Raw genomic sequence first — 17,959 nt, forward strand, 5'->3', positions numbered from 1 at the left:
GAGAGAGAGAGGGAGAGAGAGAGAGTTTCATTGCATGACCAGGTAGACAGACACCTCAGAACAGTTGGGGACCTCTCTGGTGCTCATATGGAATTAAGGTGAGGTCTGGGAGTGTGAGGGGGAATTGCGGCACCTCGTGCATCAAGGAAAGGAAATGTCAAGGTGGCTCTTGACATCTGGTCAAGGCATGCTGGGGGTGGAGTCAAGGAAACCTAGGTCTGAATTCTGCCTCAGACACTTGCTAGCTGTGTGACCTTGGACAAGTCACTGAACAGAACACGTAACACTCCTGGGAATCTAGAAAGCAAACAGTAGTACTACTGCCTCCACAAGACAGTGCCCTCACACCCAGGAGCCCACTCTGCCTTCTCTTTTCTTTTCTCTGTGATTCTCCAACAGCTGCCAAGGATCTGGTGCGCCAGCTGCTGCTGGTGGACCCCAAGAAGCGCTACACGGCCCACCAAGTTCTTGAGCATCCGTGGATCAAGGCTACTGGGAAGGCCAACCCTGTTAGCCTGCAGACAGGCATGACAGCGGCCAGTGAGCTCCCCTCCAGGAGCCAGGGCAGGAATGCCCCGCAAGGAGACACACAGGGGAGAGGGGCCGCCCTGTGTCTGTGAACAGCCTCGAGGGCCTGCCCTTAGGGAAGCGGCAGACAAACCCACAGAGGCAGAGATAGATGGGGGGGGATTGTGGGGTATGTGTGTGTGGAGAGAGAGAGACAAAAAAATGGTCAGAAAAAGGGAGAGAGGGAGGGGAAAAAGAGGGGAAGAAGAGGCAGAGAGATTGAGAGATCGTGACAGAGAAGAGAGGGGGTGAGAGACACAGAGACAGAGAGACAGAGAAGAGAGAGGGAGTGGGGGAGAGAGGGGGGAGGGGGAAGAGGAGGAGAGGGAGAGGGAGAGAGAGAGAGACAGAGAGACAGAGAGAGAGAACAGAAGAGGGGAGAGGCAGAGACAGACAGAGAGACAGTGAGACAGAGAGAAAGAAGAGAGGAGAGAGGCAGAGACAGAGACAGAGAGAAGAGAGAGAGTGAGAGTGACAGTGAGACAGAGAGAGAGAGGGAGAGAGAGAGAGAGAGGGGAGAGAGAGAGGGGAGAGAGACAGAAACAGAGACAGAGGGAGAGAAGCAGAGAGAGATTCGCCTTCAGCAATGGTGCAGACAAGCCGTTCTCTCTCCCCACATGTCTGTCTCTTCCACACCCCCCCAGCAAATGGTAAGCCCCTTGAGGGCGTCCTCGTGTCCCAGTGCCTTGTACCTAACAGGCACCTCACAAATGTTTGTTGAATTAAATTGTTTTATGTATCTGAAGTATTTAAAACCTGGAACTTTTAAAATGTTTAAGTCACTTTGCTGATGACTTTGTTACCGTAATTGTCACAGAGTAACAGGATGGTTTGGGACCCTTTGTAATGAACTTCAGGTGTAACGTGTGGAAGTCAGTGCTGAGCAGGGAAAGGCCGGAGCCACGGCCCGAGCTGCGCCCTGAGCCAGCGTGCAGGGGTACAATCCGGGACTCTCTGAGGAATAAAGAGTTTCACAAAAGCGCATTGTGGCTTCTGCTTTGCTTCCTCCTCCCTGGCCCTGCCCCCCCCCTCCCCCCTCCGCCCCCCCCCCCCCCCTCTGCCCCTCCCCCCCAGCTCTGCCCCTCCCCTCCCAGCTCTGCCCTCCGCCTCTGCCCCTCCCCCTCCGTGGCCCTGCCCCTCCCCTCCCAGCTCTGCCCCTCCCCCTCCCAGCTCTGCCCTTCCGGAGGTACAGAATCACTCCGCAGCACAATACTGGGCGTGGGAGGTGCGATGATCCCGTGGGGGACTCTTTGGGCCCCCACCGAGCTTAAGGACGTGTCTTCTTGCTGCTTGGCTCGAGTCCTGCCCAGGAAAGCAACGATTCGGTGTCCCCTGCTCCCCCCTTCCCCCAGCCCCCAAATCGCGGGCACTCCTTTGTTCTTGGCCCGCCTTTATACGGGGCATCCCTAGATGCTCCCCACTGCCCCGGAAGAATCCATCAGCTGGCAATCACTGAACGACTGCTCTGGGCCAGGCACAAAACCAAAAATGCCAGCGCCCCCGCTCTCCAGGGGCTCACGCTCTGATGGGGGGACAACATGCTGCGCTCTGGTCACACCGGCCTCCTGCCACCTCCCCGCCCTGGGCATTTTCACTGGCATGCTCTCTCTTCTCCCTCCACCTAAAACCCCACAGGCCTCCCTAATCTTAGGCCCCCTCCCTCGATTTGTTTCCCAACTCATCCTGTCTCTCTGAGTGTTTGAACACAGTTGTTTGCATGTTGCCCCCCCCCCCCCATTAGAGTGTGAGAGCCCTTTGCCTTTAACTGCCCGGTGCTTGTCACATAATAGGTGCTTAACCAAGGCTTGTTGGGTGATTTAATGATGGACACAAAGTAGCTCAAAGGGAACTTCAGAGAGCACGGAGCTGGCAGCTGGGAGGTCTCATGGAGAAGGCAGCGCATGAGCTGAGGCTTGAAGGGAGCAGGGGGTAGAGGTGAGGAGGGAGAGCTTTGCAGGTCTGAGGGATGACCAGTCCCGAGGCATGAAGATGGGAGCCGGAGTGTAGCTTTAAAAACATCTCCAAATTTGCTGGTCTGACTCTCCTTACCTGGCACTGAGCATAGCCTGGCCTTTCACCAGGAGGCCAGGTCACTGACTCTCAGGGTCTCAGAGCTGGATGGGACATCGGAAGCCAGCCACTTATGCCTGGACAGGAATCTCTTCTCCAGCCTCCCAGAGAGGAGCCCATCCCGTGTTTGCTTGAAGGGGAGGCCACTACTTCCAGGGGCTTCCTGTCCCTCCAGTGCAAACCTCAGTGAATTCTGCTCTGTTGTAGCCACAAGCAATCCTGACCCTGCGGCCAGACTTGCGGTAATGAGCATTCCCTACATTACTTTGGAGGAAAAGGAGAGAAGCAATGACCTTGGGCTCCCAAAACCTGTGCCAGTGATGGTGGTGAGAGCAAGCCTGGCAATCCCACCAAACTGGAAAGAGCTCCTACTTCAAATGAGATCAAATGAGAGAATATTTGTACGGCACTTAGCACAGTGCCTGGCACACAGTAGATGCTATAAAAATGTTTATTCCTTACTCCCGCTTCCTCCCTTTCCATTCTGCCCCCCCAACTCCTTTTGCTTCCCTTCCCTTTCCTCTTTTGTTTAAAATAATCTTATTTCCCCCATTTACATGTTAAAACAATTAAAATTTTTTTTAAAAATTTTGAGTTCCAAATTCTATTCCTCCTTCCCTTCACTTTCCCCTTCTGAGACAGTAAGCAATCTGATATAGGTTATACATGTGCAATCATATAAAACATTTCCATATTAGCCATTTTGTACAAGAAGACTCAAACAAAAAAGAAAGAAGGAAAGAAAGTGAAAACTAGTGTGCTTCAGTCTATATTCAGACAATATCAGTTCTTTCCGTGGAGGTGGATAGCATGCTTCATCATGAGCCTTTGGGATTATCTTGGATCGTTGCATTGTTGAGAAGAGCTGAGTCATTCATAGTTCTTCATCCAACAATGTTGCTGTGACTGTGTACAATGTCCTCCTGAGTCTGTTCGCTTCACTCTGCATCAGTTCATGTAAGTCTTTCAAGGTTTTTCATAAATCATCCTGCTTGTTATTCCTTGTGGCACAATAATCTTCCATCATAATTATATACCACAACTTATTCAGCCATTCCCCAATTAATGGGCATCTTCTCAATTTCCAATTCTTAGCCACCACAAAAAGAGCTACTACAAATATTCACTTTCCTCTTAATAATTCTCCATCAATGGTAATAGGTGCATTTCATAGAATAAAAAAGATTCAGAGTCAAAATGAAGTATCCAGAGCCAATCAATCAGCATTTATGAAGTGCTGACTGTGTGCCAGGCACTGTCAGGTGCTGGTAATAGAAGTCCAAAGAATGAAGCAGGATCTGCCCTCCTGGAGCTGACATCCTCATGGGGGAGGGAGCAGGTGCATATATAAATGTGTACAGCAGAGGATCACGACAAGCAGTACAGATAAATAGATGGGAGTTCAGTAAAAGGTTGGGGGGGTCACTAACAGGGGGATCAGAAAAGGCTTCATGGGGAAGATGCTGCTCGTGCTGCGTTTGAAGGAAGAAAGAAAGTCCGAGGCAGGAGCAGGGATAGAGTGCATTCCAGCATAGGGGGATGACCAGGCATTCCTCTTTCTTACCCCTTAATTTAATTTTTTAGGTATCATCCCATTGTATTCAATAATAAGAAAGTTCTTAGGAGTTACCAGTATCATCTTCCTATATTGGAATGTAAAAAATTTAACCTTATTGAAACCCTTATGATTTCTCTTTCTTGTTTATGTTTCTATGTTTCTCTTGAGTCGTGTATTTAAAAACCAAATTTTCATTCAGCTCTGGTTTTCTTGTCAGGAATGCTTGAAAGTCCCCAATTTTATTAAATGTTCAATTTCCCCTGGAAGGATTATACTCTTGTTGGGCAGGTAATTCTTAGTTGTTATCCTAGCTTTTTTGCCCTCCAGAATATCATATTCCAAGCCCTCTGATTCTTTAATACACAATATGCTAAATCTTACATTATTCTGACTGTGGCTCCATGATATTTAAGTCGTTTCTTTCTGACAGCTTGCTATTCTTAATCCTTGACCTGGGAACTCTGGAATTTGGCTGTAATATTCCTGGGAGTTTTCCTTTTGGGATCTCTTTCAGGAGGTGATCGCTGGATTTTTTCCATTTCTATTTTACCCTCTGGTTCTAGAATATCAGGGCAGTTTTCCTTGATAATTTCTTGAAAGGTGATGCCCAGGCTCTTTTTTTTTTGTCATGACTTTCAGGTAGTCTAATAATTCTTAAATTATCTCTCTTCAATCTATTTTCCAGGTCAGTTGTTTTCTTCCAATGAGATATTTCACATTTTCTTCTTTTTTCCCCATTTTTTTGATTTTTAAAAATTTAGTTTCAACTTACTCAATTCTAATTTTTAAGGAATTATTTTCTTCAGTGAGCTTTTGTGCTTCCTTTTCCATTTGGCCAATTCTAGTATTTAAGGAGTTTTTCTTCAGTGAAATTTTGTGCTTCTTTTACCATTTGACCTATTCTGTTTTTTTAAGGTGTTATTTTCCTCAGTATTTTTTTTGTGTGCTTCCTTTACAGAGTATTTGACTCTTTTTTCATGATTTTCTTGCATCACTCTCATTTTTTTTTCTGAATTTTTTCTCTACCTCTCTTATTTGATTGTTAAAATCTTGTTTGAGTTTTTCCAGGAATTCTTTTTGGGCCTGAGATCAATTCACATTTTTTTGAGGGGGGGCAGGTTTTGAATGTAGTAGCTTTAACTTTGTTGTCTTCTGAGTTTGTGTTTTGATCTTCCCTGTCACCACGGTAACTTTCTATGTTGTCTGCTCATCTTTTCCAGCCTATTTCTTAACTTTTAACTTGATGTTAAACTTAGACTCTGCTCCTGGGAGGGAGGTGGTGCTATCCCAAGCTTCAGGTTTTTTTTGTGCAGCTGTTTTCAGAGCTAGTTCTGGGGGTCTGTGAGTTTCCCATTTTTCCAAAGTGGTCTGATCTAAGGAGAGATGTGTTTTACTACTCTCCTGACCTGTGCTCTGGTCTGTAAGTGACCACAAACACTCTTTTCTGCCCCGGGTTCCCTGCTCCCCTGTGGTCACAAGCTTTCGTGTATTAGTGCCCCTTTTCACTCCAGGACTGTGACTGAGCTCTGAGTACGGGCAATGCCACAGAGTCCTGAACCCAGTGCCAGCAAAACGACCCCTGCAATCTCCTTCTGACCAGTTGTCTGACCCCCTTGAAGGCTGTGGGCTGAGAGTTCCAGAAGCTGCTGCCACCAGTTCAGTCGTCCCTATGGCCTGCTGCTCATTTGCCCAAATGTTCCCTGTTCTGGGCTTCATTCCACTCTCATCCTGGTGCAGCAAGCCTTTCTTGCTGACCTTCTAAATTGTCTTGGGCTGGAAAGTTGTTTCACCCCATTCTTTTGTGGGTTCTGCCACTCCAGAATTTGTTTTCGGGCATTATTTAAATTTGTTTGGAGGGGAATTTGGGAGAATGCAGGAGAGTCCTTGCCTTTTCTCTGCCATCTTGGCTCTGCCCTCCAGGAACTGAATTTCTTTAACTGAGATGGGCTGGACCAGAGAGTTTAAGAGGGACATGGTTGGGAGTGGTGGGGATCTAGTTAACTCCATGTGTCACCACCCCCAAAAGTTAGCTGACCCCAGCTCCGCTGGGCTCTCGTTCCCCCTCTCCTTGCATCCTGAATGCATGAGCCAGGGTGTGGAGACATCTGGGACACTGTCCCATCTGTGCCTCTCCTGTAAAGCCTCATTGAATTAAATGTCCAGAGAAGGAAAAGCTGAGGGCTTACTTTGACTGCAGAAGGGGCCAGTTTGTTGTATCTTGCTCATTACTGAGTGGGCTCCCAGCCTAGTGCCTAGCCTAGTCTAGCCTGCTGCCGATTCTCTCTCCCCCGGCTGTCAAAGCTGTTGAAGTTAAAGTTCAGATGTGATCACAGCACTCATCTTCTCCAGAAGAGCCAGGGTCTGCCTGGTGCCTCAAGGATGAAGTGCACACTTCCCTCTTGGGCACAGAAGGCCTTCTTTCTAGGCTGATTATTCATGACTCCCTCCCATCAGGAGGAGCAAAGGAGAACATGGGTAAATTGGTCTTCAAAACTTCCCTCACTAGATAGGTGCCAGCTATTATTCTGAGTAGGAGGATAGCCCTTTCTAGGATCCCTCCTCCTTTGTTTTCTGACCTCGCGTTTTTAAGGGCACAGCGGGAAAAGGGCTCACCATGGAGGAGGCTACCAACCCCTCAAATGCCTTGAGGACTCCTCGCGTCCTGGGAGCATCCCAAGTGCTTTCAGGGCCTTACCAGGAGGTGGCGCTGTTACCTCAAGCTCCAGCGGGAGGCCCCTCTGCACTGACAGTGGCCTCTGCTTGTCTTTCAATGAATGATGGGTGGAATGAAGGAGGAAAGGAAACGAGCATTTATCAAGCACCTACTGTGTGCCAGGCCTTGTGCTAAGCCCTTTAAAAATAGGATCTCATTTGATGTTCTCAACAGCCCTAGGAGGGAGGTGCTATCATCCCCTCCATTTTACAATGAAGAAACTGAGGCAGACAGCGGTGAAGTGACTTTCCTGGGGCTCCATAGCTAGTCTGAGGACAGATTCAAACTCAGGTCCTGCTGACTCCAAGCAACGTGGCGCCCCCTCGCTGCCGTGGGAATGACCTTGGATGGTTTCTGCATGCACGTGCTGCTTATCCCTGTCCAGCGTTAGCACTGGGAGCACAGGGAAGGTCTCACTTTTTTCCTCTAGCTAGGGCAGTGCCTGGCACCGAGCCGGCGCTGAATACACACTGGTTGCTTGAGCGACTGCACCCTCTAGGGTTCGCTCAGCCACTCAGGGGCTGGTTCTGGCTGGTTGGAAGTGCAGTGGAGCAGAACAGCCTGAGTCCAGGTGCTGGCTGGCCTTGGGTGCTATGGGCGCAGGCCTGGTGGGGATGGCCCAGAATTTCCTAAGAACGAGCCATGCTGCTTCTCCGGTTTGGTCCCAGGTCAGCTTTTGCTCTGCAGATCCCGAGGCTGAGCTGCCTCTGGGAGCCACCAGAGGGCAGGGCTGACCCACATCAGCGGAGGCGCTGGGCACCTCCACCAGCTGTGCCTGTTCTGCGCACTGACCAGACACACCTCTAGTCAGGTGTGGACGAAGCCCAGAAGGAGGGCTGGGGCTGGGTGGTGGTGACCGGGGCCTCCCTACTCTCACCAGGGTCTTAGGAGACTCCACCCTAGTCCCAGAACCATTCTCCTTTCCTCACTGGTACATTTCTACAAGACCAGATGGCAAAGATATGCTGCTCTGTGGCTAAGGGTGCCTCCCTCATCCTGGGCACAGACAGCCTCCCTGGCCATCCTGCAGGATTCTGAGCAGATGCCTAGAGACTGATTCCTCGGAGCACTTGGTCTGGTACAAGAACGGGAGGTGGGCTGGTGGAGAAACAGCACATGCTCTGGTGGGAAGCCGCCTGCAGGCTTCTGACTGAGGGGGAGGGGCAGCAGTCAGGCTCACCCCACCCCAATCCTTTCCTTAGCTTCCTTTTTGAGGGCCAGGGGCTGAAGTCTCAGAGGATTTTTAGCCTGACTGACAGAGTGGAATTTTCCGCCTGGGTTACAAGGAGGTCGATATCTCATTAAAGGTGATGACAGAATGTCAGGACTCAAAGCCAGCCGCATGCCAAATGTGGAAACAACCAATTTGTCTATGAGATCGTTTAATCTATAACCACTGCGAGAGGGGAAAGGGCCCTGGCTCCCTGTGGAGGCAGGCTGGACAGGGCAGGGCAGGCATGTTTGTGGATGACAGAAAAGAGGCCCAAGCAACAGCCCCCGTGGGGCCACTTCTCCAGTGTCGTGGAACGGGGTCCAGTGTCTCAGACTCTTCTCCAGTGGATATCTTGCTGCTCTGTTTCTTTCCCTGCTTTGTCCCATGACTGCTCTGTGAAGGGACTGGGGGCATAGAGCTGGGGTGCCTTCTCCTGCTTTTCTCAGGGAAGAGAACTCTCCTATGCTAACAGGAGGCTGTTTTGTTCCCTTGTAAAGGACAGAGGCCCTGTGCATCTGGAGGCTCTGACGCGAAAGACTAGAAACCATCCAGAACTGATCAGGTCTGAGAGACCCTCTTCTTAGCCCTGTCCAGCCCATTTGATTTCTGGAGCCAGTACAGAGTTCTTCCTCCCTCCCTCCATCCTTTCCTCTCTCCTTCTTTCCCTCTCTCCTTCCTTCCCTCCCTCCATACTCCCTCTCTTCTTTTCCTCCCTCCCTCCTTCCTTCCTTCCTTCCTTCCTTCCTCCCTTCCTTCCTTCTTTCCCTCCCTCCCTGTTGCCTCCCTCCCTCACTTCTTCCTCCCTCCCTCCCTCCTTCCCTCCCTCCCTTCCTTCCTTCCTTCCTTCCTTCCTTCCTTCCTTCCTTCCTTCCTTCCTTCCTTCCTTCCTTCCTTCCCCTTATTCTTCCCTCCTTCCTTTCTCCCATTTAGTGCATCTTCATAGGTTGTACGGCAGTGGGGGTGGAGAGAGAAGTGGACTTGGGACCAGTAGACACCTTGGGATGAATACCATCTAAGGCACTTATTAACTGTCTGAATAAGTATTTATTATCATAGATAAGTAAGCCGTAGTATGTCATTCACCTAGAAAAGGAGGATAATAACCCTTGCAATACTGAGCTCGTTGGGTAGGCCAAATGAGATAATGGATGGAAAGTGCTTAGTAGAGAAATGGGAGTTATTGTTATTATTATTGATGTTTGCTGTTGTTGTTATGGTTGTTCTCTGAGATCTGAGCCCTGCCTACCTGGATCCCTGGTTCAGCCAGCACATTGTTTCCTCACTATTGGTCTGCACAGCTCAGACCAGCAAAATCTCATACTGTCCAAGGTGGAGGGACCACCGAGAAGCTGTCGTCCAATCTGACAGAATGAGAATCCTTGGATAACCTAGAACATACACAACCTTCTCGCCCTCCCTGAGCCTGGTAGAGGGGCACTCCATACCTCCTGAAGCAGCCCCTTCCATTTTTGGGTAGCTCTCGTGGTTAGGAAGGTTGTCTTGTCATTGGGTCTAAATTTGCCTTTTACAATGTTCACCCATTATTCCTGGTTCTGTCTTCTGTCCAGGCAGAGCAAATCCAATTCTTTTTCCTCAAGGCAATCTTTTCAAGTACTAAACTCAGCTCTCACATCTTGAATTCTCCTCTTCTCTGGGCTTTATCATTTCTTTTTTTCCCCTGAGGATAGAATTTTATTTTTTGTACTTCATAGTATTTTATTTTTTTCCAATTACACATAAAAATAGTTTTCAACATTCATTTTTGTAAGACTTTGAGTTCCAAATTTTTCTCCCTCCCTCCCATCCCTTCCCCCAAGACAGCAAGCAATCTGATATAGATTATACATGTACAATCATGTTAAATATATTTCCACATTAGCCATACTGTGAGAAAAGAATCACAACAAAAGGGAAAAACCACGAGAATGGAAAAAAACCCCAAAATTGAAAATAGTATGCTTCGATCTGCATTCAAACTTCTTAATTCTTTCTCTAGATGTAGATAGCATTTTCCATCATGAGTCTTTTGGAATTGTCTTGGATCATTGTACTGATGAGAGGACCTAAGTCTATCATAGCTGGTCATCGCACAATGTGGCTGTTTCTGCGTACAAGGTTCTCCTGGTTCTGCTCACTTCACCCAGCATCAGTTCAAGTAAGTCTTTCTGAAATCTGCCTGCTCATCATTTCTTATGATTTCATTATTCCATTACATTCATATACCACAACTTGTTCAGCCATTCCCTAACTGATGAGCATCCCCTCAATTTCTAATTCTTTGCCACCACAAAAATAGCTGCTATAAATATTTTTGTACATGTGCATCCTTTCCCCTTCTTTATGATCTTTTTAGGATATAGACCTAGAAGTGCTATTGATGGGTCAAAGGGTATGCATATTTTTATAGCCCTTTGAGCACCGTTCCAAATTGCTCTCCAGAATGGTTGGATCAGTTCACAACTCTACCAACAATACATTAGTGTTCCGATTTTCCTACAATTTCTCCAACATTTATCATTTTCCTTTTCTGTCATATTAGCTAATCTGATAGGTGTGTGAGGTGTGCCTCAGAGTTGTTTTAATTTGCATTTTTCTAATCAATCGTGATTTAGAGCATTTTTTCATATGACCATAGATAGCTTTAATTTTTCATCTGCAAACTGCCTGTTCATATCCTTTGACCATTTATTGATTGGGGAATGACTTGTATTCTTACAAATTTGACTCAGTTCTTTATATAGTTGAGAAATGAGACCATTATCAGAAACATTCGTTACAAAAATTGTTTTATAGCTCTCTGCTTTCCTTCTAATCTTAGTTGCGTTGGTTTTGTTTGTGCAAAATCTTTTCAATTTAATGTAATCAAAATTATCCATTTCGCATTTAATGATGTTTTCTGTCCCTTGTTTGGTCATAAATTTTCCCCTTCTCCATAGATCTGACAGGTAGACTATTCCTTGCTCTCCTGATTTGCTTATGGTATCACCCTTTCTATCTAAATCACTTACCCATTTTGACTTTATGTTGGTATAGGGTGTAAGATGTTGGTCTATGCCATACTATTTTCCAGTTTTCCCAGCAGCTTTTGTCATATAATGAATTCTTATCCCAGAAGCTGAAGTCTTTGGGTTTATCAAACAACAGGCTATTTACTACTAGCAGTCATTTACTACTGCGTCTTGTGTACCTAACCTATTCCACTACTCCACCACCCTATTTCTTAGCCAGTACCAAATAGTTTGGATGATTGCCACTTTATAATATAGCTTTAGATCTGGTATGACCAGGCCACCTTCCTTTGCATTTTTTTTTCATTAATTCCCTTGATATTCTCGACCTTTTGTTCTTCCAGATGAATCTTCTTATTATTTTTTCTAGCTCTATAAAATAATTTTTGGTAGTTTGATTGGTATGGCACTGAATAAGTAAATTAATTTAGGTAAAATTGTCATTTTTATTATATTAGATCAGCCTACACATGAGCAATTGGTATTTTCTCAATTGTTTAGATATGACTTTATTTGTGTGCAAAGTGTTTGGTCATTGTGTTCATATGGTTCCTGGGTTTGTCTTGGCAGGCAGACTCCCAAATATTTTATATTGTCTATAGTTATTTTAAATGGAGTTTCTCTTTCTATCTCTTGCTGCTGGGCTTTGTGGATAATATATAGAATACTGATTGATTCATATGAGTTTATTTTATATCCTTTAATGCAGAAGCTGCTAAGTCCTGTGTAATCCTGGCTGTGGCTCCTTGATATTTAAACTATTTCTTTCTGAATGCTTACAGTATTTTCTCCTTGACTGAATAATTCTGGAATTTGGCTACAATATTCCTTGGAGTTTTCATTTTGTGGTCTCTTTCAGGAGGTGATTGGTGGATTCTTTCAATTACTATTTTACTCTCTGGTTCTAGGATAATTTTTTTTGGTAACTTTTTTTCTTGATAATTTCTAGACACAACCTTGCTGTACGGGTTCTTTTTTTTTTTTGATTATGGCTTTCAGGTAGTCCAATAATTCTTAAATTATCTTTCCTAGATCTATTTTCCAAGTCAGTTGTTTTTCCAGTGAGGTATTTTACATTTTCTCCTATTTTTTTTCATTCTTTTGATTTTGTTTGACTGATTCTTGATGTCTCATAAAGTCATTAGCTTCCATTTGCCCAATTCTAATTTTCAAGGAATTATTTTCTTCAGTGAGCTTTTGTACCTTCTTTTCCATTTGGCCAATTCTACTTTTAAAGGAGTTGTTTTCTTCAGTCAATTTTTTTTGTGCTTCCTTTTCCAAGCTGTTGACTCTTGTTCATAATTCTCCTGCATAACTCTCATTTCTTTTCCCAATATTTCTTCCACCTTTCTTACTTGATTTTTAAAATCTTTTTTGAGCTCTTCTAAGTGGACTTTTTTGGCTTGAGACCAATTTATATTCCCCTTTGAAGCTTCGCATGTAGGTATTTTGACATTGTTGTCTTCTTCTGAGTTTGTGTTTTGGTCTTCCCTGTCGCCATAGTATCTTTCTATGGTCAGGGCTCTTTTTGTTATTTTTGCTCATTTTAAGAGTTGAGCTCTGCTCCTGCAGCACAGGGGGCATGTCTCACACTTCTTGTGCTGGGGGCCAGGGGCCTGGTCACTGATTTTCTGAGCCAGAGCCTCAAGTGCTGGTGGCTTGCCCACCGCACTGGGGTGGCCTGGCCTGGTTGTACTTTTGTGCTGGGATTCTGGGGCTGACAATTTGCCTTCTGTACCACTGGCCTCCTGAGCCAGGACTGAGGGGCCTCAGTTGCTCATCAGTTCTGTGGCTAAGAGCCTCCCGCTCTTGCGCTGGCTTGCCCAGACACCACCTGGGCTGGACTGCATTCCCCTTTTACCCAAGTAAGGCAGACCTTTCCTGAAATCCCTCTAAGTTGTCTTGGGCTGGAAAATTGTTTCACTCTGTCTTTTTGTCCAGAATCCATTTAGAGACTTGATTTGATGTTGTTTCCAAGGGAAACTGGGGAGAGCTCAGGCTACTTCCTGGCTTCTCTCTGCCATATTGGTTCCACCTCCCCAAGTTGACAGACACTTTAAATTGATAATTATGTGGACCCATAACTAGATAGGTGGTAGAAAGGAACCTAAATGGCCTTTAGAAAATTGCAGTTCTCTTAATGACCCCCAAGCTTATCACTGAACAGAGGCCAAGTTGGTTTTTTTTTTTTACTCCAACAATCTGCCAGTGACCTTGTTTGGATATGAGTCATGGAACACAATCATTTCCAAAGACTTGAAATTACTTACAAGGGCAATGTGCAGGCTCAAGGTGGGTGTACAACACAATGTGAATGAAGAATTGTTCAGGAGAAGTGTAACAAAGGCAGTCATGGGAGAGAGGGATGACTGCAAAGAAGAATAGACTGAACACATATAAATGCAGTGAGAAGAAGGGGGAATGATAGACAGTTTCTATGCTCCACTGACATATCTAGAAGACTGGGGAAAGGTTCTCACCCCTACCCCAGTACAGTGAGTGGAGCCCTCAGTGACTCAGTCACTCCCAAGGCCTAGTACTGGTTTCTGAGGCTAGGCCTGCACTAGACTGAGTTCCACTATCGCTCGGGTCTGATTGACCTTTCCTGCTGACCTTCTAAGTTGTCTTTGGTGTCTGTGGGCTGAAAGGTCTGGAAACCACTGCCGGTGATTCAGTCACCCTGAGACCTGCTCCTGATTTGCTGGGGCCCAGTCTGTGCTGGTGTGGCCTGAGCTGGACTGTGCTCCTCTCTCACCCTGGTGCAACTGACTGTTCCACCTGACCTTCAAAGTTGTTTGGGGCTTGAAATTTGTTTCTCTCCATCTTTTTTGTGGGTTCTGCTGCTCTGGAATTTGTTTAGAGTCATCTTTTAAAGATATTTGGAAGGGTTTAGGGGAGAGCTCAGGTGAGTCCCTGCCTATACTCTGCCATCTTGGCTCTGCCTCCTGAGTGCTTAGATTTTGGAGGGATTCACATGGAGTAGTGAAGGAGGAAGGAGACACCCACTTAGCCAGCCAGATTTGCCAAATCAACCCTGGTGGTCAAGGGAGTGACAGATGTAGCAGCCAGATGGCCCTCACATCGGTGGATTCATTCAAAACCAACATAATAGGAGTGGGGATCTCCATGGCCATCTGAGCTAAAATCCAGACCTGAACAATGCCCCTCTTAAGCAGTCATCCAGTCTTTGCTTGATGGGGGGTAGCAGAGGGGAACTCCCTACCTCCTTGAGTACCTCTTGCGAGCTCTGTGTAGCTCTATTTAGTTTAGAAGTTTTTCTTTATACCAGGCCTAAGTTTTCTCCTTTTCATCATCCACCTATTATTCTAGTCATACCTTCTGAGGCCAAGAAAAACAAGTTTAGAACCTCTTCTCTGGGACATTCCCCTTCATTCCCCTTGAACCCAACACTGAGCAAATGAGATAACACTTGTAAAGCACTTTGGAACCTCAGAGAGTTCTATAAGCACTAATGATTACCATCTTCATCACCATTATCACCATCATCACCATCATCATCATCACCACTATTGTTATTATCATCCCCCTTCCTAAGCCTTCTCTTCTCCAGGTTAAATAGTTCCAGTTCCTTCAATTCATCCTCCTGTGGCATGACTTGAACCCTTTTCAATGTTCTGGCTGTCCCCCTCTGGACATTTTCCATCTCATCAAAGTCCTCCCTGAAGTGTGGCCTCAGGACTGAACTCATTGCTCCAGATGGAGTCTGACCAGGGAACGATGTAGAAAGACTATTGATTTCTGATTCTTGGAAGTGATGTCTCTTAAGGTGACTCAAAATTCCCTTTGCTTCCTCATAGCACATTGCTGACTCACACTGAGCTGTGCCATCCAGGGAAACCTCGAGATGTTTTCCTGATAAACTGCTATCTGGCCCTGCTTCCCTGACCTTGTACTTGGGGACTTGATATTTATCCTCATTAAGATTCATTTGATTGGATTAGATTGGTTTCAGCCTATGGACCCCTTTTTGGATGCTGTCATCCAAGATGACCCTTCCGACTTTGTGTCGTCTGCCACATTGAAGGACATGCCATCTAAGCCTCTATCCAAGTCACTAGTAACCTTATTAAGTATCCCAGACTCCTGTGACCCTTCAAGACCTCTTTTCAAGTTGACTTTGAGTGATTAATGACCATTCTTTGGGTCTGGTGATTTGACTGGTTCCAAATCCATCTCATCATATTTTCATCTATCTTGCAACTCTCTGTAAGAGTAGAATGACAAAACACCCTCGTGTTCTTTTAAAAGCAAGGTCCTTCCTTTGTTATGGGGGGGCATGCTGTCTGAGAGGGGGAGAGAGAGGGAAGGAGAAGGAAACAAAATGTATTTAAAAACCAAGGTTAGTACAGTGACAGGTCAGGCAGCTGTAGGCTCAGAGTTGGATGGGACTTTAGTTCAGCCCCCTCGTTTTAATGAGGAAGAGAGAGGGGCAGTAACTTGACTGAGGTTACCCAGGTACCAAGTGACCGCGCGGGGGTTGGAGCTTCCTCCTCTGTATTTAATTCCAGCATCCTTTGCACTGTGCCATGAGACGACGGATGCGGTGCACCTGCATTTCAGCAAAGCGTTAGGTAGACCAGTGTGGGCGAGATGCTAGGACCGCTGGCAGGTACAGAGCCAGGTGAATGAACGTACGTAAGGAATGGCCTCATTGAGCTGGAGAGCGCCGTCCAGAATTATACCGCAGTTGGCCTTGGCCTTCTTGTGTTCAACATGGTTGCTAGGCACCTAGATCACGGTGTGGTTGGTATGATTCTGCAATCTGGGGAATCTGGAAAAAGCTAGGATAAATAGCAATTAGCCCAGGTCTTGACACGCAGAAAGTGCTTAACATCTCATTCATTCATTCTCATGTGAGGTGACAGAGTCAGGATCCCAAAGATGCCGACCGATCTACCAGAATGAACTTGTACGGTGATATGTGTGAAGTTTGCCTTGGGCTCAAAATGTTGCCTGTACCACACTTAGTCAGTCAATAAACTTTTATTAAGAGCCACTGCGTGCCGGGCAGTATGGTAAATACTAGGGACACAAAGAAAGGTCTAAGACTTGCTGTGGCTCCCTTGTTCCCCTGGTCCCTGCTGTGCCCCGGGTTCAACTTCACTGGGCACAAAGTTATGAAGCTTCTCTCTCCCTCCAGCTTCTGGCCTCATCTAAAGTCCTTTATGGGGATGCTTCCTCTTCCTCATCAGAAGAGTAGGCTCTGCCAGGGCTCTGTTAGTCTCAAGCTCAGAGACTTTTCTGCTATAGCTCTTTTAGAAAAGGCAGAGTGCTGCCATCCTCAAAAAGAGGAGCCTTTGGTCTCTCCAAACCGGGTAAGCACGGGCATTTTGTTACCAGCAAGAGATTTTCTCACTGGCTCTGGGGGAATTGAGTTCAAATTTGACCTTAGACACTTACTAGCTGTGTGACCCTAAGTAAGTCACTTAAAAAAAAGAGAGAGAGAGATTTCCTGCCCTAGGCTCCAAAACCTTTGAGCAAAGCTGGCCCAGCTAACAAGTGCCTTCGGATTTTATTCTGTTTTTCCCCCAGGTCATCAAGGAGAGCATCGGTCAGGAGTTTGTCTGACTTCAAATCGGAAAGTCCACGTAACTTTCTTCTTCATTTCTGACGATTAAAGTGATTTCTCAGTCAGCATGCATTTATGCCGTCTTCCAACCTGTTGCCAAGGGTAACCGGGAAAGGGTGGGGGAAGGCAAGTTTTTCAACTCTCATGCAAATGAATGGGAGGAATAAAAAGGCATAAAAGCCAAATTCAGCCCATGAGGCAAGGTCACTGAGTTACTCTTGTTTTTGGCTAGGCTTTTATGTGTATTTGTGCCCAGCATACCTTCCTGGTCTTCCAGCCCATCCTACAAGGACTAGGAGAACGTTAAGCCCGCATGACAGACCCTTCTTAGTGTGTGAGCACGTGCAGGTGGTGAGTCCACGCTGGTCTGCTCTTACTCGCTGGGCTTCCTTCCCCTCTCCTGGCCAGGTGCTTGTAGCTACAAGGCTGAGGAAGATCTCACTTCTAGGTGGGGACTGGGGTTTATTCCATGGTCTCTGCTCAGGACCCAGGCTTGTTGGAGAAAGAATGGGGGGAAAGCTGTCCTTTTGGGGGCCATGCTTTGGAGGGAATGTGGAGCTGGCATCTCTGCAGTCTAAGTGTTGGGGCAGAGGGTTGAGCGTGCCTCTCGAATTCCACTGAAAGCTAAGGTTGTGGATCATCAAGGACAGATCACTGACATGCTGAAGTTTGCCGTCGTTGGGAAAACAAGCTTAATACAAATCCCAAGGTTTCTGTTTGGGGCCTACAGAAGCTCTTTCCCTCTTTTCCTTCCTTTCGTTAAAATACTGAGAAATGATTTGGACTCCTCTAGTGTGGGTAGGCAGGCAGATGGCCATGACTTTAAGAAGAGGCCCATGAAGAGGAGTGGGGGAAGGATGGCAGCCCCCCTCCTGGATTGCCCTGCAGTGGGGGGCTGGGAGGCAGCATCCTGCAGGCTCCAGGACTTTGCTGGGACAAGTAGAGACAGCTGTGGGCAGGGCTGTCTCTGGACAGCTGCAGCGACATCCACGTGAGTAAAGCAGTTGGTCCAAACTCTAAGGTTGAGAGAGATTCCCTCCGCTGGTGAATCCAACCTTGGCGAAAGGTAGGGGGAGGGGAAGGTGGCTGTAGAGTGGGGTTTGTGGCGTTGTCACTCAGGGAATTTTAGAGCCATCAAGGCCCCTAAGAGGTGAGTTCATCTACCCCTTCACTTTTCAGAGGAGGAAACTGAGACCCAGAGAGGGAAGTGGCTTGTCCTGGGGCACGATCAAACACACGA

General features: G+C 46.6%; 1 protein-coding gene across 1 annotated transcript in view; it reads left to right on the plus strand.

Annotated features, from left to right (window-relative positions):
- Positions 1-620, plus strand: part of DCLK3 (doublecortin like kinase 3) — a 19,887-nt gene extending 19,267 nt beyond the window's left edge. The window contains exon 8 of the mRNA XM_027835921.1: positions 400-620. Coding sequence (XP_027691722.1) covers positions 400-620 — 221 coding nt within the window. The remainder of the gene's footprint in view (positions 1-399) is intronic.
- Positions 621-17,959: the final 17,339 nt, after the last annotated feature.

This window comes from Vombatus ursinus, unplaced genomic scaffold, assembly GCF_900497805.2.
Source record: "Vombatus ursinus unplaced genomic scaffold, bare-nosed wombat genome assembly UNPS02014817.1, whole genome shotgun sequence".
In the NCBI taxonomy this organism is placed as follows: domain Eukaryota; kingdom Metazoa; phylum Chordata; class Mammalia; order Diprotodontia; family Vombatidae; genus Vombatus; species Vombatus ursinus.